At 45.5% G+C, this 24,148-nt stretch overlaps 1 protein-coding gene across 1 annotated transcript in view; it reads left to right on the top strand.

Moving 5' to 3' along the window:
- Positions 1 to 24,148, top strand: part of SLC7A14 (solute carrier family 7 member 14) — a 158,374-nt gene that overhangs the window by 64,155 nt on the left and 70,071 nt on the right. Inside the window, exon 2 of the mRNA XM_040428220.1 lies at positions 16,739 to 17,203. Within this exon, the coding sequence (XP_040284154.1) occupies positions 16,900 to 17,203 (304 nt within the window). The 5' untranslated portion in view covers positions 16,739 to 16,899. The remainder of the gene's footprint in view (positions 1 to 16,738; positions 17,204 to 24,148) is intronic.

Below are 24,148 nucleotides of genomic sequence, written 5' to 3'. Positions count from 1 at the left end.
TTGTCATCTGTAAATTACAGCTGACACTCTGCTGCAACAGTGGAGTTCCTTGCCAATTAACCCCTTACATGCCGCTGTCGGTAGCCACCCCTGATGTAAGAGTTTAACAGATAGAGGGAGGCTCCCATTGAGCTGCCGCGCTGTGATGGAAGCATCCCAATGGTTACCATGGCAAGTGGATGCCTTACAAAGGCATCCAGGCTTGCCATGTACTGAAGCCTGACAGACCCTGGCAGAGGCAGGGTCTGATCAGGCTTACTGTGAGTGTAAAACTGACAGTACAGTGCATTGCAATAGATGACTATTGCAGTGCACTGTACAGCAATCAGACCCACTGGATCTTCAAGATTCAAGTTGGACTTGGAAAAAAAGTGTAAAACAGTACATAAAAATGTTTAAAAAAAATAAAATAAAAATGCCAACAAAATAGAAATTGCTTTTTCCCATATCGGCTCATTTAAAATTGATTAAAACATAAAAAAAAATTACAGGATTTTTCTCTTTATAAGATGCATCTGATAATAAGATGCACCTAGGTTTTAACCAAATGGTGTGCTTTGGTGGGTTTTGTACCAATGGGCATCAGTAGATGACACACTGTTATGGGGGATCTGTGGATGACGCACTGCTATGGAGGATCTGTGGATGACACCGTTATGGGAGATCTACGAATGATGCACTGTAAGGCCTCATGCACATGACGTGGTGTGTTTTGCGGTCTGCAAATCGCGGATCTGCAAAACACGGAGGGCGTCCGCGTGCGTTCCGCAATTTGAGGAACTGCACGGACAGCCTTCAATATAAATACCTATTCTTGTCCGCAAAGAATAGGACATGTTATATTTTTTTAGCGGGGCCACAGAACGGAGCAATACATGCGGACAGCACACAGAGTGCTGTCCGCATCTTATGCGGCCCCATTGAAGTGAATGGGTCGGATGTGGACGAAAACAACGGCCGTGTGCATGAGGCCTAAAGCCTAATTCACACGTCTGTGTTCAAATCTGTGAGCAGGTGGTCAGTGATGCATCCATGAAGCTGTCTATGAAGGATCCGTGTTGGGTCCACGTGTCCGTTTTTTGCTGTCCGTGTTGCATCCGTGTTTCACTGACACTGAACAGCTGAAAAATACTTTTCAAAGAATCTCTTCTTAATGATCCGTAAAACGGACCCATAGACTATAATGGGCGTGATGGATCCGTGAACACGGACAAAATAGAGCATGCATCCATGCTAAAAACACAGACCCACGGACCATGCTAAAACACTGATGTGTGAATATACACATTAAAATGAATGGGGACGTCTGCTGTACATGGAGAACACGTACAGCACACGTCCGTGAAACACTGACGTGTGAATGAGGCTTTATGTTATAAAGGGGGTTATAGTCACATTTAATATAAACATTTAGACTAAATACAGTACAGTCTCAGAGTCTTCATATTAAATGTGACTATAACCCCCCTCATGCTTGAGAATACAACCATGTACTGCATGAGGGGGGTTATAGTCATTTAATGTCCAGGTCTGCCCCTGAGTTCCCTTCATGTTCCCCTTCATGTCCTGGCTTTCTCTCACCCAGGAACTACGGTAGACAGTCCATTGAGGTCCAGTGTCATTCACTCCCTACCTTTCTTTTAGCAGCGGCATGCACGCCCGGGCGGCAATAAGCTGAGTAAGCTGACTGGTGGTGGCGGCGGAGCAGCAGTATCCGCTGGCACTCGCTACAAATCAATACACCATGCAGAGCAGCAGAGGAAAAGGAGAATGGCTATCCTCTCTTTTCGGCTACGGAGCGACAACATGCAGGCTGCTGGCATTCAGCTTCATGAAAGCTTCAATGCCGCTGCCTGCCTCACACTTCCCAAATTATAAGGTCCAGGCTAACGTAAACAATGTGCCGGCCACAATCATTTTCGCCACATTCGCTTTATAAGACGCACTGACTTTCCCCCCACTTTTGGGGGAAAAAAGTGCCTCTTGTAAAGCAAAAAATATGTTTTAAAGTATTCAGATCCAAGTGCTGTTTTGAAAACTGTATAATATTTTTCGTGGGACAACCCCTTTAATGGTGTGTGACCAAAAAATGGCAAATGCATTAATATAGGGATTTAGGTCATAATCTCCTATGGATGTCCTGACCACAAGCACAGTTTCTGGGCATTCTTAGATATGTTTATAAAGAAGTAAGCTCTGCTACATAGACTAAATACACTGCTGAAAAAAATAAAGGGAACACTTAAACAACACAATGTAACTCCAAGTCAATCACACTTCTGTGAAATCAAACTGTCCACTTAGGAAGCAACACTGAGTGACAATCAATTTCACATGCTGTTGTGCAAATGGGATAGACAACGGGTGGAAATTATAGGCAATTAGCAAGACACCCCCAATAAAGGAGTGGTTCTGCAGGTGGTGACCACAGACCACTTCTCAGTTCCTATGCTTCCTGGCTGATGTTTTGGTCACTTTTGAATGCTGCCAGTGCTTATACTCTAGTGGTAGCATGAGACGGAGTCTACAACCCACACAAGTGGCTCAGGTAGTGCAGCTTATCCAGGATGGCACATCAATGCGAGCTGTGGCAAGAAGGTTTGCTGTGTCTGTCAGCGTAGTGTCCAGAGCATGGAGGCGCTACCAGGAGACAGGCCAGTACATCAGGAGACGTGGAGGAGGCCGTAGGAGGGCAACAACCCAGCAGCAGGACCGCTACCTCCGCCTTTGTGCAAGGAGGAACAGGAGGAGCACTGCCAGAGCACTGCAAAATGACCTCCAGCAGGCCACAAATGTGCATGTGTCTGCTCAAACGGTCAGAAACAGACTCCACGAGGGGGATATGAGGGACCGACGTCCACACGTGGGGGTTGTGCTTACAGCCCAACACCGTGCAGGACATTTGGCATTTGCCAGAAAACACCAAGATTGGCAAATTCGCCACTGGCGCCCTGTGCTTTTCACAGATGAAAGCAGGTTCACACTGAGCACATGTGACAGACGTGACAGAGTCTGGAGACGCCGTGGAGAACGTTCTGCTGCCTGCAACATCCTCCAGCATGACCGGTTTGGCATTGGGTCAGTAATGGTGTGGGGTGGCATTTCTTTGGAGGGCCGCACAGCCCTCCATGTGCTCGCCAGAGGTAGCCTGACTGCCATTAGGTACCGAGATGAGATCCTCAGACCCCTTGTGAGACCATATGCTGGTGCGGTTGGCCCTGGGTTCCTCCTAATGCAAGACAATGCTAGACCTCATGTGGCTGGAGTGTGTCAGCAGTTCCTGCAAGATGAAGGCATTGATGCTATGGACTGGCCCGCCCGTTCCCCAGACCTGAATCCAATTGAGCACATCTGGGACATCACGTCTCGCTCTATCCACCAACGTCACGTTGCACCACAGACTGTCCAGGAGTTGGCAGGTGCTTTAGTCCAGGTCTGGGAGGAGATCCCTCAGAAGACCGTCCGCCACCTCATCAGGAGCATGCACAGGCGTTGTAGGGAGGTCATACAGGCACGTGGAGGCAACACACACTACTGAGCCTCATTTTGACTTGTTTTAAGGACATTACATCAAAGTTGGATCAGCCTGTAGTGTGTTTTTCCACTTTAATTTTGAGGGTGACTCCAAATCCAGACCTCCATGGGTTAAAAAATTTGATTTCCATATTTTTATTTTTGTGTGATTTTGTTGTCAGCACATTCAACTATGTAAAGAACAAAGTATTTCAGAAGAATATTTAATTCAGATCTAGGATGTGTTATTTTTGTGTTCCCTTTATTTTTTTGAGCAGTGTACATAGAAATGTTTATGCATATCTAAGATTGGAACTTACTCCAGTGTATGCTATATGCAGTGTTTTAGATAGGTTATTCATTATGTTTAGCTGCTGCTTTTATAAAAAAAAACTAAGGCCAATTATGTGTAAAATGAGATACTACTAGTAATATAGATTTTTATTGCTATTCTTGTGGGAGTGCAGCAACCTCATATTATTTTGGGTAGCTCTGCTATATCTTTTATATTTTAATTGCATTTTATTACACATATTTGTCAGGGGTGGGAAGGAAATGGCTACTTTATGCATAGTGGACAGCAATGAGGAATACGAGTGATAAATGGTGCTTTATAAACAATAGTTAATGAGCGAGGGGGCATGCTAGATGTAATTCTGCCCCCCCAAGGGCACCCACAGAACATTTTTGAGTCCCATAGTAGATTCTTAATAAAAAATTTATCTGGCTAATATTTAGCACATACCGTACGTACTTTCATCATCTCGACTGAGTTCATCTACATGTTAAGTGAAATATAAAGAGCTAATCATTATGGTGCATTCAGATGAACCGTCCATGTGCTGTAGAACAGTCAGTACCCGGGCTAAAAACTGACCCATTAAAGGCTATGTACACCTTTTGGAGGCATTGCAATTTTTTGCTATGATTGCATGTCACTAATTTTTGCCTAAAAATCATATTTTTAATTGGCCTTTATTAAAAATATTGAGATGTTCTGTCACAAAGGGTTAGCTGTTAACTGTGTGACTGGTATTGTGCCCTAATAACTCTCATCTCTAAACTACTTATTTAAGCCACATTCTTATCAGTAAATAAGGATTGAGCTTTGATGAGTGTTTATAATGTCAGAGAGTAGAGATAAGTGTAACGGGGTGCCGCCAATGCGCTGATTGTCCGCAGCGCCGACGGCGCAGCGCCTCTGTACAGGAGCGAGGACGCTGCAGCGTCCTTGTCTCCTAGGTGAAGGGGGGCGGGACAGAACCGGCCACGCACGTCTCCTCAGCGCGGCCGGTGTCCTCAGTTCCCCCAGCAACCAGATGCTCAGCCATTTACAGCAGGGAGAGTCATGTGACGCTGGCCACGTCACATGACCCCTGTTACTCAGTATTTAAACAGGCAGCCTGCGGGCCACAGGTTGCCTGTTATTTAGGTTCCTTCCGTTATTTTGAATTTCCTGGCATACATACCTTCTGCTTATTCCCTGACAATCCTCTGCCTGCTCCTTGTGTACTATGCTGCTATCCTGGTATTCTGACCCCGGCTTCCTCCTGACGATCCTCTGCTGACTACTTTGGTACTTCACGACACTCCTGGTATTTATGACCCCGCCTTCTCCTGACTATTCTCTGATTGCTCCATTTGTACTTCGTTGCTCTCCTGGTATTGACTCGGTCCGTTCACATTCTGTTGTTTGGTCTGTCCTCCCAGCACTTATTCCAAGCTAAGGATTTCTGTCCAGTTGTCCCCTGTCATTAGGACTTGCGAGGCAAGTAGGCAGGGCCAGAAGTGAGGGTGGAGCGCAGTGGTCACTTCCCTCCCCCATGTGTGTGTGTGTACGCGACCGTTACAGAATAACAGGCCCTACCAAACCACTGTATCATGAATCCTCTGGTGACCCTGACAGATTACGTTTCTAACCTGACGCAGATGGTGCAGGAGCTAGGAGAAAAACTCAGTTCTTTTGAGTTAGGACATGGCTCTTCCATTCCTCAGGCCTCCAATCCGCATATGGAGCGCAGATTAAGCTTCCTGAACCCTTCTCTGGAGACCGAAGGAAGTTTCTTTCTTTTAAGGAGAATTGTAAACTTTATTTCCGTTTGCCCCCCTTGTCCTCCGGATCTGAGAGTCAACGCGTGGGCATTATAATTTCCCGATTACAGGGTGATCCCTGGGAGTGGGCGTTCTCTTTACCAGCTGATGCCAGCTGTTTAGTATCAGTAGAGGGTTTTTTCAGGCCCTGGGTACCCTGTATGATGAACCGGAAGGGGCCCTGGTAGCCAAGACCGCTCTTAAGGCACTGGTTCAGGGCGATCATCCTGCGGAGGAGTATTGCACCCAATTTAGAAGGTGGTGTGTTCCCTCAGGGTGGAATAAACCAGCCCTTAAGAGTCAGTTCAGGTCAGTTCTGTCTGATAACCTGAAAGACCTTCTAGTGAGTTATCAGCTTCCAGAGACTCTAGAGGAGATGATAACCCTAGTTGTTCGACTCGACCGACGGGTTAGAGAGAGACGACAGGAACGACAGTTCTCTTCTCAGGTGGTGGTCCAGCCTGAGGTCTGTCCCAGGAACGAAGCAGAGGTCTCTTCCGAAGAACCCATGCAGGTCGGCATGACCCGAGGGGATCTGCGCTGCAGACCTGGAGTGTGTTTTTACTGCAGAGATCCTCTGCCTGCTCCTTGTGTACTATGCTGCTCTCCTGGTATTCTGACCCCGGCTTCCTCCTGACGATCCTCTGCTGACTCCTTTGGTACTTCACGACACTCCTGGTATTTATGACCCCGGCTTTTCCTGACTATTCTCTGATTGCTCCATTTGTACTTCGTTGCTCTCCTGGTATTGACTCGGTCCATTCACGTTCCGTTGTTTGTCTGTTCTGTCCTCCCAGCACTTAGTCCAAGCTAGGGATTGCCGTCCAGCTGTCCCCTGTCATTAGGACTTGTGAGGCAAGTAGGCAGGGCCAGGGGTAAGGGTGGAGCGCAGTGGTCACTTTCCTCCCCCCTGTGTGTGTGTGTGTGTATGCGACTGTTACAATAAGGAGTCCGTCTGCTCCCCAGATGACGGAAAAAAACTAAAAATCCACAGGCAGCTAGTAGTGTATGTCAGCCATGTACACAAAAAAGGATTCCATATTGTTAATAAAGACCAATTAAAAAAAAAGATTTTTAGCTCAAAATAAGTACAATGCAATAATAAAAAATTGTCCCCAAAGGTGTACATAGCCTTTAAAGTCAATAGGTCAGCCCACATGAGTGATTTTCTGCAGGGACCATCAGTTGGTGCCAAGAAATTGTAGCTTGCACCATTCAGCTTCCTGTAAGACTCATTCATTCAAGTGGATGTGCCTATGAGAAAAACTGTACACGGGCACCATTCATGTGCGGTCTGTTAAGAATCTCTTCTAGATTTACCTTTCATATGACAGAATTTCTTACTATTCATCTGAATAAAGCCGTTAGGGCAGAACTAGTTTGAGACGTGGCTGTCATGCATCTGATAGATGTGCAGTTGTGCAAGCTGCAGCTGTTTCCTGTGTGGCCGTACACACATCCATATTTTTTGTTCTGCAAATTATAGACCATGTCCTATTCTGGTCTGTATTGTGGACTAGAATAGTCCTTTGTATTGATGGGAGTAGGAAAAATATGGAAGGCGTGTGGAAAGTATCTGTATTTTGCAAGTCAATTTTTTGTGGGCCGAAATACAGACAAGACTAGGGAACCCCATGGTTACCACTTTATGTGTATATCCTCTTCTCTGCACAATTGCAATTTGCATTATTTCTGTGCTGGGACATCACTGCATTATCCCTGGAATGGTACATAATAATACCTCTCTTTGACATCATTCTATTATTCTCTTTTTTCTATGTTATGTACATGGTGACTTTTTTCTATGCTTTACCTTGCCATAAAATTATGATGTGAAATATCCCTATACTGTGATTTTGTTTGTATAATTCCTCTGCAGTAATGTCACTGTGACTTCACTGTGTGCATCATCTTTGTACTGTGACATTACTGTATGCATTATCCTTGCACTTTGACATCTCTGTATGCACTATCCTTGTACTGTGACATCTCTGTATGCACTATCCTTGTACTGTGACATCACTGTATGCATCATCCTTGTACTGTGACATCACTGTATGCATTATCCTTGGACTCTGACCTCTCTGTTGCCATTATCCCTATGCTTTGACATCACTGTACTCCTTATGCCTGTGGTGTGACATCACTATGTGCATTAGCCCACTACTGTGACATCACTGGTTATATAACTCATGTGCTGTAATATAATGGAGTCCCTGTATTATGACATCACTTATCTCTACTGTGACATCATAACTGAGACCAAAATAATTATTACCTTTTGATGTTCTGAATTTACATTCAAAGGGACCAAACAAGTTGAGAAATGGGAATTTATTTGGCTGGCAATGCCCCGACCAGCATCATTATTCTCATTAATGTGCCGATATTAAAGGGGTTGTGCTGTGTGATAATATAGATGATCTATCCTCAGGATAGGTCATCAATATCAGATCTGCAGGGGTCCGACAACCAGCATCCTCACCGAACAGCTGATTAGCAGGGGTCTAACCCCTGATAATTTGATATTGATGACTTATTCCAGGTATAGGTCTTCAGTAGAGATGAGCAAATTGATTTGTTCAAAATCAGCCTTCTGGAGCACTAAGGGGCTGGCTCCTCTGCTCAAGATCTCCCTCCCCTCTTGATTGACAGGGCCAGAGATCTCACCTACCTACTGCTAATGAAAGGCTGACATGTGGGTACAGGGCCACCATCAGGGTGTAAAGCCGATACCCCAGTAAGGGGCCCGGACCCAGGAGGGGCCCGGCCGGTCCTGAGCCTTTTTTTTTTTTTGTGTCAGTGTGTTAACTTCAGCGCTCATATCTTTACTATCTTACACTGACTCAGCTCCGGTAACAGGCAGTGCGGGCGGCGCTCACTCACTGACGTCACGTGCCTGCTCCTCCCACTAGGCGGCGCAGGCGCGTGACGTCAGTGAGTGAGCGTTGCCGCCCACACTGCCTGTTACTGGAGGGAGCTGAATGTAAGGTAGTAAAGAGATGAGCGCTGATTTAAAGTTACTGTCTGCAGGAAACGGATTACAGTTTACAAATGTATACTACTGTGTGCGGCGGGGAGGGGGATCTATGGATGGCGGGAGGGGGATCCGTGGATGACACTGTTATGGGAGCTCTAGACTGTGGGTGGCATTGTTATGGTGGGGGTCTGTGGATGACACTTATGGGGGGATCTGTGGATGACACTTATGGGGGGGATCTGTGGATGACACTGTTATGGAGGGGGATCTGTGGATGACACATAGCATAAGATGCTATATACGGTATGTGTCATCCACAGATCCCCCTCCATAACATTGTCATCCACAGATCCCCCTCCATAACAGTGTCATCCACAGATCCCCCCCATAACAGTGCCATCCACAGATCCCCCTCCATAACAGTGCCATTCACAGATCCCCCTCCATAACAGTGCCATCCACAGATCCCCCTCCATAACAGTGCCATCCACAGATCCCCCTCCATAACAGTGCCATCCACATATCCCCCATAACAGTGTCATCCACAGATCCACCATAACAGTGTCATTGTCACAACCAGACAGTTGAGAAGTTCTGACAGGAGCTTTCCAGATCCTCCTCCTTGAGTTTCTTTGTTTTGGTTAAGTTCCTCATCTCGTTAGTCTATCTCAGCTGTCATGCAGTTGGACTGATTGCTTCCCTTTAAGTTCCTCCCCATGATGCATTAGGTTGCGGCTTATACAACTTCCTGGAGTGTGTGTGCTTGCTGTTTCTATTTCCCAGTCCTCTGCAAGATAAGTGCTGTTCCTTTATTTGTGATTTTCTGTCTGCTGGATTTTCAGGTGACCCTGACTCCCTCCGTGTCTAGTGTAGGGAGCCGGTGGTCGTGTCCCCTCACTATTGTAGGGTCTTCAGGTATTAGATAGCCGAGGTACGCGGATATGCGCCCATCCACCTTTGGGGTGTTCGCATAGGCTGAGCAATTAGGGAGAGTGGCAGGTCTCATGTAGGGGTCTCCCTTTTGTTCCTTAGTTGTGGATCCAGTGAGTCATTATTGTATTGCATTGTCTTGTTTCCTGTACACCATCCGTGACATTATAAGCCGCCTAAACCGTCTCAAGCATGGATCCGGTTTCACTTTTGGCTGAGCGCTTCCAGGGTCTTTGATTGGAGGTAGCTGATCTCCGTAAGACTTTTTCTCAGTTTCAAGTGACCGGTTCAGCTTGCGTTCATGGAGTTTGTTCTGAGCCTAAGATCTCGCTCCCGGATACATTCTCCGGGGGTAGTGAGTATTTTGTGCGTTTTAGAGAGGCTTGCAAACTCCATTTTCGCCTTCTTCCCCATTCCTCTGGTGATGAAGAACGGAGGGTGGGGATCATTATATCGCTGCTCAGGGGTAACGCTCAGTCCTGGGCCTTTTCGCTGCCGGAGGGGGCACGGCCCCTCCGTTCAGTGGATGAATTCTTTTTAGCCCTGGGTCAGATATATGATGATCCGGATCGTATTGCTCTGGCTGAGTCTAGACTACGTCTGTTATGCCAGGGTAAACAATCCGCAGAGATATACTGCTCAGAATTTCGGAGATAGGCAGCTGATACTGGTTGGAATGATGCTGCACTCCGAAGTCAATTTTGCCATGGTCTTTCAGAGGGATTGAAAGATGCATTTGCCTTTCATGAGAGACCTACCTCCTTGGATTCTGCTATGTCTCAGGCCGTTCGTATTGACAGGCGTCTTAGAGAGAGAGGAGAGATCTCTCCTTCCTGTCATACTCAGTACCGGGACAGTGCAGCGGTCTCTTTCTGTGCTCAGGGGTCTCAGTCACTGTCAGCCCCTTCTGAGCAGGAGCCCATGCAGCTGGGGTTGATTGCCTCTGACAATAGAAGATTCAGCCCGCATGGGAGGGTTTGTTTTTGTTGTGGAGGTATAAATCATTTGGCAAATGTTTGTCCCTCTAGGAGATTCAGGCAGTCTTCTGGGAGTAATAAAGAAACAAAAAGGAAAAAATCTTTTAAAAATGTTCCGTCTGTTACTATTGGCAGGGTTGAGGCGGAAATTGAAGGTTTTCCGTTTGCTTGTAGTTCCCGTTTTGTCCTGCCTGTTAGGGTGGCGCTAGAGAGCAAGAGCATTTTTTGTGAGATTTTTGTGGATAGTGGAGCAGCTGTCAATCTCATTGATAATCAATTTGCAATAACTCATGGTTTCCAGGTATGCACTTTGGGAAAGGATATTCCTGTTTTTGCTATTGATTCCGCTCCACTTTCTCAGAAATCATTAAAGGGCATAGTTCACAATATCCGTTTAATTGTGAGTGATGCTCATGTTGAGGATGTGTCATGTTTCGTCCTTAGCGAGAGAATTGCCTCATGACATCTGTTTCTGAGGTTTCTACTAAGACTGTACCACCTTTCCTCTCTGAATTTTCGGATGTCTTCTCTGAGAGTGGAGTTCAGGATTTGCCCCCGCACAGGGAGTACGATTGCCCTATTAATCTCATCCCAGGCGCCAAGCTGCCTAAATTTCGTTTATACAATCTTTCCCAACCTGAGAGGGTCGCTATGCGTGCTTATATCTCTGAGAGTCTGAGAAAAGGACACATACGACCCTCGAAGTCACCTGTTGCCGCTGTTTTTTTCTTTGTTAAGAAAAAAGATGGTTCTTTAAGACCTTGTCTGGATTTCAGGGAGCTGAACAGTATCACTATTCGTGACTCTTATCCGCTTCCTCTAATCTCGGACCTGTTTAACCAGTTGTTGGGGCTAAAGTCTTTTCCAAATTAGACCTAAGAGGGGCATACAACCTGGTCAGAGAAGGAGACGAATGGAAGACGGCTTTCAATACCCCTGAGGGCCATTTTGAGAATTTGGTTATGCCTTTTGGTTTGATGAATGCCCCAGCCGTTTTTCATCATTTCGTGAACAGCATTTTTTATCATTTAATGGGAAAATTTGTATTAGTGTATTTGGATGACATTTTGATTTTTTTCTCCTGATTTCAAGACTCATAAGGAACATTTACGTCAGGTCTTGCTCATCCTGCGGGAGAATAAATTATACGCGAAACTGGAAAAATGTGTGTTTGCGGTTCCAGAAATTCAATTTCTGGGGTTTCTTCTCTCCGCTTCTGGTTTTCGCATGGACCCTGAGAAGGTCCGCGCTGTGCTTGAGTGGGAGCTTCCTGAGAATCAGAAGGCGCTGATGCATTTTTTGGGCTTTGCCAATTATTACAGGAAATTTTTTTTGAATTATTCCTCTGTTGTTAAACCACTCACTGATATGACCAGAAAGGGGGTAGATTTTTCTTCCTGGTCGGTAGAGGCGCGTAAGGCCTTTTCTAATATCAAGGAGAGTTTTGCTTCCGCTCCCATCCTGGTACAACCTGATATTTCGTTACCCTTCATAGTTGAGGTTGATGCTTCTGAGGTAGGGGTGGGTGCGGTCTTGTCTCAGGGTTCCTCTCCTGCCAAATGGCAACCATGTGCCTTTTTCTCGAAGAAACTCTCCTCTGCAGAGAGAAATTATGATGTGGGAGATAGGGAATTGTTGGCCATCAAGTTGGCTTTTGAGGAATGGCGCCATTGGCTAGAGGGAGCCAGACACCCTATTACCGTGTTTACTGACCATAAAAATCTGGCCTACTTGGAGTCAGCCAAGCGTCTGAACCCGAGACAGGCCAGATGGTCTTTGTTCTTTTCAAGGTTTAATTTTGTTGTCACGTTCCGTCCTGGGGTTAAGAATGTGAAGGCAGATGCCCTGTCACGTTGTTTTCCGGGAGGTGGGAATTTTGAAGACCCGGGTCCCATTTTGGCTGAAGGTGTGGTGGTCTCTGCTCTTTTTCCTGAATTGGAGGCAGAGGTGCAGGCAGCCCAGTCAGAGGCTCCTGATCTTTGTCCTCCTGGGAGGTTGTTTGTGCCTCTCGCTTTGAGACACAAGATTTTTAAGGAACACCACGATACGGTCCTTGCTGGGCACCCGGGGGCAAGAGCCACACTGGATCTCATCGCTCTGAGATTCTGGTGGCCTGCGCTTCGTAAGTCGGTTGAGGGTTTTGTGGCAGCTTGCGAGACTTGCGCTCGTGCCAAAGTCCCTCATTCACGGCCATCAGGTCCTCTCCTTCCCTTACCCATTCCTTCCCGTCCTTGGACACATCTGTCCATGGACTTCATAACGGACTTGCCTCGTTCCTCGGGGAAGACTGTGATTCTGGTGGTGGTGGACCGTTTTAGCAAAATGGTGCATTTCATCCCTTTTCCTGGTTTGCCCAATGCTAAGACGCTGGCGCAGGCATTTATTGACCACATTGTCAAATTGCATGGTATTCCTTCAGACATAGTCTCTGATAGGGGCACGCAGTTTGTTTCCAGATTCTGGAAGGCATTCTGTTCTCGCTTGGGGGTTCGGTTGTCATTCTCTTCTGCTTTCCACCCGCAGTCGAATGGCCAGACGGAGCGCGTCAATCAGAATCTGGAGACATATCTGCGCTGTTTTGTGGCGGAGAATCAGGAGGATTGGTGTTCTTTTTTGTCCCTTGCTGAGTTTGCTTTAAATAACCGTCGTCAGGAGTCCTCTGATAAGTCACCATTTTTTGGTGCATATGGGTTTCATCCGCAGCTTGGGACTTTCTCGGGCGAGGGGTCTTCTGGTTTACCTGATGAGGACAGATTCTCCTCGTCTTTGTCATCTATTTGGCAAAAGATTCAGGATAATCTAAAGAGCATGAGTGAGAGATATAAGCGTGTGGCAGATAAGAGACGTGTGCCTGGTCCGGACCTGAATGTTGGTGATCTGGTGTGGTTGTCTACCAAGAATATCAAATTGAAGGTTCCCTCCTGGAAGTTGGGTCCTAGGTTTATTGGGCCTTACAAGATCCTGTCTGTCATCAATCCTGTTGCCTACCGTCTTGATCTTCCTCAGACTTGGAAGATCCATAATGTTTTTCATAAGTCCTTATTGAAACCTTATGTTCAACCTATTGTACCCTCACCTTTGCCTCCTCCTCCGATTATGGTTGATGGAAATCTTGAATTTCAGGTCTCTAGGATTGTGGATTCTCGTCTTGTCCGCGGTTCCCTCCAGTACCTCGTTCATTGGGAGGGTTATGGTCCTGAGGAAAGGATGTGGGTCCCAGTGACGGACATTAAGGCCACTCGTCTCATCAGGGCTTTCCATAGGTCCCATCCTGAGAAGGTGGGCCCTGAGTGTCCGGAGTCCACTCGTAGAGGGAGGGGTACTGTCACAACCAGACAGTTGAGAAGCTCTGACAGGAGCTTTCCAGATCCTCCTCCTTGAGTTTCTTTGTTTTGGTTAAGTTCCTCATCTCGTTAGTCTATCTCAGCTGTCATGCAGTTGGACTGATTGCTTCCCTTTCAGTTCCTCCCCATGATGCATTAGGTTGCGGCTTATACAACTTCCTGGAGTGTGTGTGCTTGCTGTTTCTATTTCCCAGTCCTCTGCAAGATAAGTGCTGTTCCTTTATTTGTGATTTTCTGTCTGCTGGATTTTCAGGTGACCCTGACTCCCTCCGTGTCTAGTGTAGGGAGCCGGTGGTCGTGTCCCCTCACTATTGTAGGGTCTTCAGGTATTAGATAGCCGAGGTACGCGGATATGCGCCCATCCACCTTTGGGGTGTTCGCATAGGCTGAGCAATTAGGGAGAGTGGCAGGTCTCATGTAGGGGTCTCCCTTTTGTTCCTTAGTTGTGGATCCAGTGAGTCATTATTGTATTGCATTGCATTGTCTTGTTTCCTGTACACCATCCGTGACAGTCATCCACAGATCCCCCATAACAGTGTGCCATCCACAGATCCCCCATAACAGTGCCATCCATAGATCCCCCCATAACAGTGACTGGAGCAGACCTGCTGATAAACACACCTAGGCCACCACCAGTCAAGGTAAAAACTTACAGTTGTCAATAATGTAATGTAGTGTAGGGGGTCATGTAATGTTTTGAGGCCAAAATGGCACAGATGTCCACCAAGAATATCTAGAATATCTAAAATTAGCTGGTCATGTTGCATGAAACAATCATTAAATAGATGGCCGACAAAAAAGGGGGGGGTTAAAGGGTGTGGTTAATGGGCTGAGTCAAGGGGGGCGGCAAAATTAGCTTTCGCCTAGGGGTTGGGGGTAGTGTTGAGCGAACTTCTGTTTTAAGTTTGGCGTCTAAAGTTCGGCTTCCGGTTAGCGGAGAATCCCGATATGGATTCCGAATTCCGTTGTGGTGTGGTCCGTGGTAGCGAAATCAATAATCGGCCATCATTGATTCCGCTACCACGGACCACAACGGAATTCGAAATCCATATCGGGATTCTCCGCTAACCGGAAGCCGAACTTTAGACGCCGAACTTAAAACAGAAGTTCGCTCAACACTAGTTGGGGGGGAGGCCCAGGACTTGAGCTGTGTTAGGAGCCCCAAAAGTTCTGATGGCAGCCCTGTGTGGGTACACCTGGAATTGGAGGTGGTGGCTTTGAACAGAGGAGCGCCGCCTCCACTTTCTGGTGTACTAAGATGTCAGTGGCAGATGCACAGTTGGTATCTGCACTGCTCAGGTAACAGAAGATCCACTGCACTTGCACAGCGTCAGCAGCGCTAGATTGGAAGAGCCAGGCAAGATGTCTGGCGTTATCAATGGGGAGGAAGGAGTCTCTTCAGGAAAGGGGCCAGCTCCGCGGTGCTCCAAATGGCTGATTTTGAAGTAATTTGATTCTCTCTCATCTCTAGTCATCAATATTGTACCACTGCCCAAACCCTTTAAAATGATAATACGAGTTATTATTAACATCAAGTGCTAAAACTGTAAGTGCATTGTGCATGTAAAACCAGTGTTGGACTGGAGTTCCTTGGGCCCACCAGTGGAAATTATACTGTGGGCCAAACTTCTATATCATCAGTTAAGGCTACTTTCACACTACCGTTCAGAGCGGGTCCGTCTGATGTCTGCACAGACGGATCCTCTCCTATAATGCAGACGTTTGGATCCGTTCAGAACGGATCCGTCTGCATTATAGTTTTAAAAAAATTCTAAGTGTGAAAGTAGTTCAGACGGATCCGTCCAGACTTTACATTGAAAGTCAATGGGGGACGGATCCATTTGAAAATTGAGCCATACTGTGTCAACTTCAAACGGATCCTTCCCCATTGACTTACATTGTAAGTCTGGACGGATCCGCTTGCCTCCGCACGGCCAGGCGGACACCCGAACGCTGCAAGCAGCGTTCAGGTGTCCGCTTGCTGAGCGGAGCGGAGGCTGAACGCTGGCAGGCGGATGCATTCTGAGCGGATCCGCATCCACTCAGAATGCATTAGGGCAGTACGGATGCGTTCGGGGACGCTTGTGAGCGCCTTCAAACGGAGCTCACAAGCGGAGCCCCGACGCTAGTGTGAAAGTAGCCTAATAAGTCGTGGCATGTGATCAGCTACAAATCTTCTCCTGGACTTTTGGGGCCCACTGTGGCTTCAGAGATCGGGGCCCACCAGAGAATCCTCTGTCACTCTGGTAGGTCAGTCCAACTCTGTGTAAAACTGTTATTTATAACCATGATATTTAGGGGTTTTGCTACAAATCTAAAAAGCCTATTGTTTGCTGCATGTATATTGTGAGTGCATTGGATGGAGTAGGCGAGAACAGTCAGAAGCTGCAGCATAAGCAGGGATAATACTGATAACAGCATTGAATGTAGGAGACACTAAGCTTCTGATAGCAAGCTTTAGCTACACAAGAGGGGGAGGCTCGATAATCCATTTCAGGAAAGCTGCTTTCAGGATGGTAAATCCAAGGAACACTTAAAATGTCTTTATATCATACAGCAAATTTAGCGGTCCGCAAATTGTAGATTTGCACAACACGGATACCAGCCGTGTGCATTCCGTATTTTTAATAGAACAGGCCTATCCTTGTCTGTAATGCAGACAATAATAGGACATGTTCTATTTTTTTTTTTGGCGGAACGGCCATGCGGACATACAGACACGGAATGCACATGGAGTAATTTCCATCTTGTTTTGTTTTTGCCCCATTGAAGTGAATGGCTCCCCATACGGGTTGAAAAAAAATGGAACGGACATGGAAAAATTATATTCGTGTGCATGAGCCCTTAAGATGCTTTGCCTAGTAATGATTTCTAACCATATTATTGCATTCATTCTTTTACAGATGTCTTAGGATTACTAGAAGAAGAATACATGTAATATCATGAGCTACTGTCTTGACTCAAGCCACATGCAACACAACTAAAACGCTATAAAACTGAATGTTGGGAGTAGTAAACTGTATTTTAGCATTCGGCACACGTTTTCTAAAAAATTATTTTAATCATGAGTGGTTTCCTTTCTTATCTGGATCCAAGACGGATTCCTTGGAGGGCTACATGGCATGCAATCAATGCAAGAGTTTTACGCACCAAACCAGTAGAGTCCATGCTAGAAGGAACAGCAGGAACTTCATCCCATGGAACCAAACTGGCTCGAGTACTGACTACAGTGGACCTGGTTTCCCTTGGTGTGGGCAGCTGTGTTGGCACCGGGATGTATGTTGTCTCTGGACTGGTTGCTAAGGAAATGGCAGGACCAGGAGTCATTGTGTCCTTCATAATTGCAGCAGTAGCATCCATATTATCCGGTGAGTTTTTTACTCCTATTTTATGCTTCAATTTTGTCTTCTTTGGTGTAAGAGGTAAGGAAGAAATTGCTGCAGAAAGTAAAATTATGTTACAAACACATGCAGTTATATACACGTACTGTAAGTATATCAGAAAAAATATGAAAATTAGTAATGGTGGTAGCTGGAATAGAGTATCCAAATATGTAAGGAGTGCACCAGGTTAATTTGTGGAGTCTTGGGGGTGGGTTCAACCTAAATCCACCAAGGAATTCCAACTTACAAAAAGAGTATCACCAAAAATATAAGCTGCTTTATTTGGAGCACAAAAATTAGCTCCTTTTAAAAAAATAAAATAAATTTGAGCCTCTAATATCAACAGATGTAAGGTAGCTATCCTGTAAGTCAATGTCTCCTAAATTATTTGGGGCAAGTAAGCCAAAAAGAGCAATGTGTCAGCAGGCAGTTGCGAAAAATGTGAGAAAGACCTGAATGCTGAAACGTTGCTTTTTTTGATTTGTTAAAGCAGTTGTGTCCACTTTTATACTGTCACGGTGCGGTTCACCGTGCCGTGTGTTTCCGTGCAGGCTGGCTGCACGCCTTTTGCGTACTGGCTGGGGTTGATTCCGTGCAGACTGGTTGCTTTTGACTGCGTGCTGTCTGCGGTATCTGGTGTGAACCTGCCCGTGTACATGTGTACCTCTTTGACTGTGTCTGTAGTTTCCGTGTTCCGTAGCCTGTTTTGCCATGTCCTGCCTTGCATGACGTCTCCGGGGTTCCCCGCGTGATCCCCAGCACGTTACATATACACTCACCAGGGAATGGGGAAGAAGCTGTTATTCCAAAACCACACTGACGAAGCCTCATGGGCCAGGCACTCTTTGTCAGCACCCCTATACCCCTGCCAGGTCCTTAGCCTTCATTTGAAGTCACTGACAGAGCATGTAGTGAGTTTTGATAACCTTCCATTTTCAATTATGTGTGCACCATATCATGGATGCGGACTCATTAATTTTCCTCCGCATCGCAAAGAAGTAGTGTATACATTACTTTTTTGAAGTGCGGATCGCGGACCCCATTCGAGTGAATGGATCTGCGTCTGCAGATGGTGGGCACACAGTCAGTGCCCGTGTATTCGGTCTGCAGCACGGAAGCGACGGCGAAACGTACGTCGGGGGGGTGTGTATCCTGATCACTGGTTGGTATCCCCACAGTTGTGTCCATGTATGTGTATGTTATTAGGCTGCTCAAGAGTAATATTGTGTTGGGGACTTGTTGTTAGCATTCCCGGCCGGAGGTGCAGGCACTTGTCTCTATTACACAGTTAGGCATTGTGCCCTCTGAGATGGAGTGTTATTGATGGATGCTAGGTGGGTGTAGGATTCGGGCAGTGTTTGTTACTTAACCATGATAGGTATAATTTGTTGTTATTGCCTTTGTGTCCTTACCAGTTCAGTGCAATCGGGGGGGACACATTGTTTCCATATTCTCTCCTGCATAATCTGTCCCTTATGGGTTTTATTGTGTCTATAGTGTAATCATGGTATATAACATCATTTGATATTTTGAATATGTGTGCTCTCAAATTGGTGTTTGTTAGCACGGGCACTTCCGACACGTTCCTGTGCATGAGCCCTAACACTGTCCATTCCTTCAAAACTGGATATCCTCAGCCAGGGATTTAATCAGGAAAGTGAATCTTCTGTACATCTGCACTGGTCAGATTTATACTCATGTCAAGTGTACAGTGTTTCATTTTATTGAATTATTTTGAGCACAGTGTGTATTATATTTCATTAATATATATTTCAGAGCTTCTACTATTAAAATACTACATGGATCAGTTTTGAAAGGTTCCTGAAACTTCATAATTATATAATTAGGTAATTTACCAGTGATATTTTTGTAACGGTGCTTTCAGGAACAGTACCCCAGAGCTAACCAAGGGCTATCTGTATTTGATATCAGAATGCTCTGTATCCACCTTGCCTGTCATTCATTCGCATAGTCGCCTAAGGGTATCGGTGTCAAGTGGCTCATTAAATATGAAATGCGTTCTAGAGGTCACAAACCTTCTTCCTAGGAAGTGAATATGAAGTGGAGAAATACTGAACTGTCCCTATCTGAATTCAACCCAGCAATAGCCAGAACCAAGTAACAGCACTGCAACTGCAGTGGCCCTGGAGGAGCAGGACCGGAGCATGGGAGTGGAGGGGTCTGTGGCTGCTACAGTCAATAAAAAAAGGATGCACCCTTTCTTCCCCCAGGGCACAACCTGGTTCTGGGGCCCCTGCCTGGTGGTAATCGGGGTGCCCAAGATGTTGAGCCTTTGCACGCTACACTCCCTGCCTCACACCCATACAAAGTCTGATATAGGGTGCAGGAGTCAGTAACCAGGCCAGATTTAATAGAATAAACGTCTCTCTTTACTGTAGTGCAAAATGCGAGTTGTAGTACATCCACCGATAGCAAAACACAGTTCCCACAATATAAAGTGCAATTCTCCCCAGATGGTTTTGTATGAATTAGGCCCCTTTCACACGGGCGAGTATTCCGCGCGGATGCGATGCGTGAGTTGAACGCATTGCACCCGCACTGAATACCGACCCATTCATTTCTATGGGGCTGTTCACATGAGCGGTGATTTTCACACATCACTTGTGCGTTGCGTGAAAAAAATCGCAGCATGCTCTATATTCTGCGTTTTTCACGCAACGCAGGCCCCATAGAAGTGAACGCACGGTTGCTAGGAGACGATCGGGATGGAGACCCGATCATTATTATTTTCCCTTATAACATGGTTAACATAGTAAAACAGCGCTGGAGTGGTTAAAAAAAAATAAAAAAAATTTAACTCACCTTAGTCCACTTGATCGCGTAGCCCGGCATCTCCTTCTGTCTCCTTTGTTGAATAGGACCTGTGGTGAGCATTAATTACAGGAACAGGACCTTTGATGACGTCACTCCGGTCATCACATGGTACATCACATGATCTTTTACCATGGTGATGGATCATGTGATGACCGGAGTGACGTCACCAAAGGTCCTGTTCCTGTAATTAATGCTCACCACAGGTCCTGTTCAACAAAGGAGACAGAAGGAGATGCCGGGCCGCGATCAAGTGGACTAAGGAGAGTTAAATTATTTTTTTATTTTATTTTTTAACCCCTCCAGCGCTGTTTTACTATGCATTCTGTATTCAGAATGCTATTATTTTCCCTTATAACTATGTTAGGCTGTCTTAACAGAATTTGCAAGTACACCCTGCTCTGTGGTACTGCGCAACAAACAAATTGACATTCTAAATTCTGTGGACCTACAGATCCTAGAATATACAGAAAACACACTAGACTCCATGGAACTTCAAACACCAGAAAACATAGAATACACTTTTGCAATGGTGCCTGTAATTCGCAATTGAGACATACAGGTTTTAAGATACAACTGGCCAAGTTGTGTCCAAGTGTGAAGGGTGTCTTAACAGAATTCCCCTCACTGCAGTAAAGTCTAAATAGGTTAAGTAGTAGAATACCTTAACAACTCCAACGCTTAGCAATACAGATTTCTGAACCTTCTTGTCTTTTTCTCTCCCTCTCTAGATCATGCAGAGATTGGTAAGCTTTTGTAGCTTTTGTGCAGTCCTGTCAGGAAGGGGCACACGAAGTTGCTTCCTTACTAATTCCAGGGTAGAACTCTCTAAACTCAGCTCAGGGCGGATTCAGGATCAACACCCAAGCTTCCTATAGGTGCAGTGCCAGAGTTGATTAACACTTGTCACTTCCATCCATAACCACACTAGGTGCACAGAGAATAAAGTGACATTAAATAACATGACAAGCATTAAACAGCAAATAATTTGCAAGTACACCCTGCTCTGTGGTACTGCGCAACAAACAAATTGATATTCTAAATTCTGTGGACCTACAGATCCTAGAATATACAGAAAACACACTAGACTCCATGGAACTTCAAACACCAGAAAACATAGAATACACACTAAACTAGAAAAAGATCAGAGTAACGCTTCGGTACTTCGCTGAGGCCAGTGATTGGTTGCAGTGGTCACATGTTGTCAACATGATGTCACCATGCAGCCAAGTAAACAATGCCCACCCAGGAGAACCAAAGATGCGGAGCTGGATCTTTTAGATAAATGCTACCCATTTCTTCATTGTCTGGTTTCTTGCTGAAACCCGACAACCCTTTTAACATCTGATACCAAGTGTGATACCCTCATACAAAGCCTACTAGGTGCTGTCCTCATTTTCCGTCTGGCCTCCAGGATATTTGTAACTTGCAGCCCATGCATTTTGTAATATTGGACCAGCTGCCCGCTACTTATTGCAACATTGCAGCATGTATGGACCTTCTAAATAAGTCCATGGTTAACACGTGTAAGGGATTAGTTAACAGGGTTGTCGTCTCCTGGGTAGACAGGCACACCATAGAAACTTCAGTCCAAACAGCAGGAAATTTGTTTAAATGACCTCAGCCAGTCTTATTGTCGCTTTGAGGTACAGGACATGAAATAAAATATAACTAACATAAATTCTTTGCCTGTCCAGCTCTAACTATACAGCAGGAAACCTCACTTACCCATTGCCAGCCAAATATCGGGCACCAAACAAAACAGCAACGTCTGTACCACTTGATGTGCTCTCAGAGGCTCCAAACAGATGACCTGTTCCCAGACTAAGAACAAGGTGTGACTGGGCTCCTCACCTTAAATAAGGCCAGCACACCTGAGGATTAGTTAATAAGGACAGCCCAAGACCAGGACTGTCCGGATGGAGTGGGGGCCCAGCCTACTCTCCCCACTCCAACAACATGGCCCTGAAGGCGGGTTTTCAACAAACCCTAATACAAAGGCAACTGCACATCTCTTTCATTCACATATCCTGGTTGATTTTAATAAAACTGTGAATGAAGGAACCTTGGACAAATATACACCCCATCCACCACTTCTCCAGACACTCTGTCACACACTGAATAACAACTTTTGTTCAACTCTTTCTCAAAACCTAAGTTACCCTGTTTCTTAGTCTGGGTGAACTTCAGACTATATGAACTAAGCCAGTCAGGATATACCTCTATAATACCTCTGCAGCTATATACTTCACATGGAATTTGAAAGGCAGCATTACTAAAGGGAATGTGTCACTATTCAAATAATAGGCATCACTTCTTGATCTGTGCAGATCACTTTTCTGCAGTCATCTAATTTTCATTACAGGCAGGATTACAATGACAGATATCACAGAGCCTAGAAAATTCTCCTATCAAAGTCAATGAAGTCAACTTCTCACTATTGCGTCTATGGCTCATGGTGGCTGCTGTAGAGTATATCTCTAAATGCTTGCCTGCTTTTGTAATTTTGATGACTGCTGCACCCCTGCTGATCAGCTGTTAGAAGAGAACGTAGCGCTTGTATGAGCACTGTGTTCTCTTCTCTGTTTACCTGGTTGCCTTCAACATTGCAGTGGCTAGCAGGTGTCCTCACAACTCCTCCGTCCCCTTTCACTTCAATGGGAAGGCTCTGTTCTATTCAGGAAGGAGCTATCCCATTGAAGTGAATGGGATGGTGGGGCTGTAATTACACCTGATCGCCGCTGCAGTTGTAGCGGCAAGTAGGTAAACAGGGAAGAAAACACTGCACTCCTACGAGAATTGCGTTCTCTTCAAACAGCTGATTGGTGGGGGTGCCAGCAGTTGGCCCCCTGTCTATCTGACATTGATTACCTATCCTGAAGATAGGTCATCAATATTACAAAAGCAGACAACCCTTTTAAGAGCAACTCAGGCAAGATGGCGGCCCTAATAATCATGTTAATGAAATAGAAAAAAAAATAAAATCTACAATCAGAAAATAAAAACTGATTAGAAAAAAATGATACTGTATTTGTGGCTATCTGGTTTAAACTGGAAAAAAAATAATTATTGGTGATATATTCCCTTTAAGCAGTCCCAGACATTGAAAAAAAAAATCAAAAGCAAATAAAAAAAAATGGTGTGCTTTTTTAAAATTTCCATCATTAGTTTTTTATTGTGGTTTTGACTGCAAAGCAAACACACAATGGCCAAAACATGTGTCCTCCACCCAGTGCCCTCAACCGGTTGATTACAATTAATTACAATTAGATTTGTCGTGGTTTCTCACTTCCAAAAATGCACCATAAATACACGCAACAGCCATAACCTGTGGTTTTACCCCTAGAATGAATATATGTCTATATAGCTTTCTGATTAACTTTTATTAACTGTTTCTGGGAGGGAGATGGGAAAAACAGCAATTCTGCCACTGCATTTTTAAATTACTGTGATTTCCGGCATATAAGACGACTTTCTAACACTAAAAATTATTTTCAAAAGTCGGGGGTCGTCTTATACGCCGGGTATAAGGCAGCACAGGGGGGAAGGAAGCAGTCCCTCCCTCCCCCCTCCCTGCGCTGCCCACTGCCACCAATGATGAGAGAGGGGCGGAGGAGGGGCCTGTGGTTTATTTATTGCAAAAAAACTATTTTATAGATATACAAATTACCAGTACCGGTACCTTTGTGCCCAAGGGGCTGTCGCCATTTTGTGCCCAGCCGCGCCCCGAATTCTGGATCCCAGCGCTGCCCCCTCTCTTAATTTACTCACTGCACTTCGTTTTTTTTATCTTCTGAAGCCGCTCGTAATCTGGCGCATGTGCAGTTAGTTTTTGCTGCGAGGGCGGAGGGAATAGAGGAGACAGCGCCAACTAACTGCGCATGCGCTAGATTACGAGCAGCTTCAGAAGATAAAAAAGACGAAGTGCAGTGAATAAATTAAGAGAGAGAAATTTTATTTTGTGTGCGTTGGAAGAGGTGTAGTCTTATATGGCGAGTATAGCCCAAACCCTATATTTTAAATGGAAAAGTTGGGGGTCGTCTTATGCGCCCAGTCGTCTTATACGCCAGAGAATATGGTATAAATTTTATGGCGTTC

Source organism: Bufo bufo, chromosome 4, assembly GCF_905171765.1.
Source record: "Bufo bufo chromosome 4, aBufBuf1.1, whole genome shotgun sequence".
Lineage (NCBI taxonomy): Eukaryota > Metazoa > Chordata > Amphibia > Anura > Bufonidae > Bufo > Bufo bufo.
This window is presented reverse-complemented; position numbering and strand designations above follow the sequence as displayed.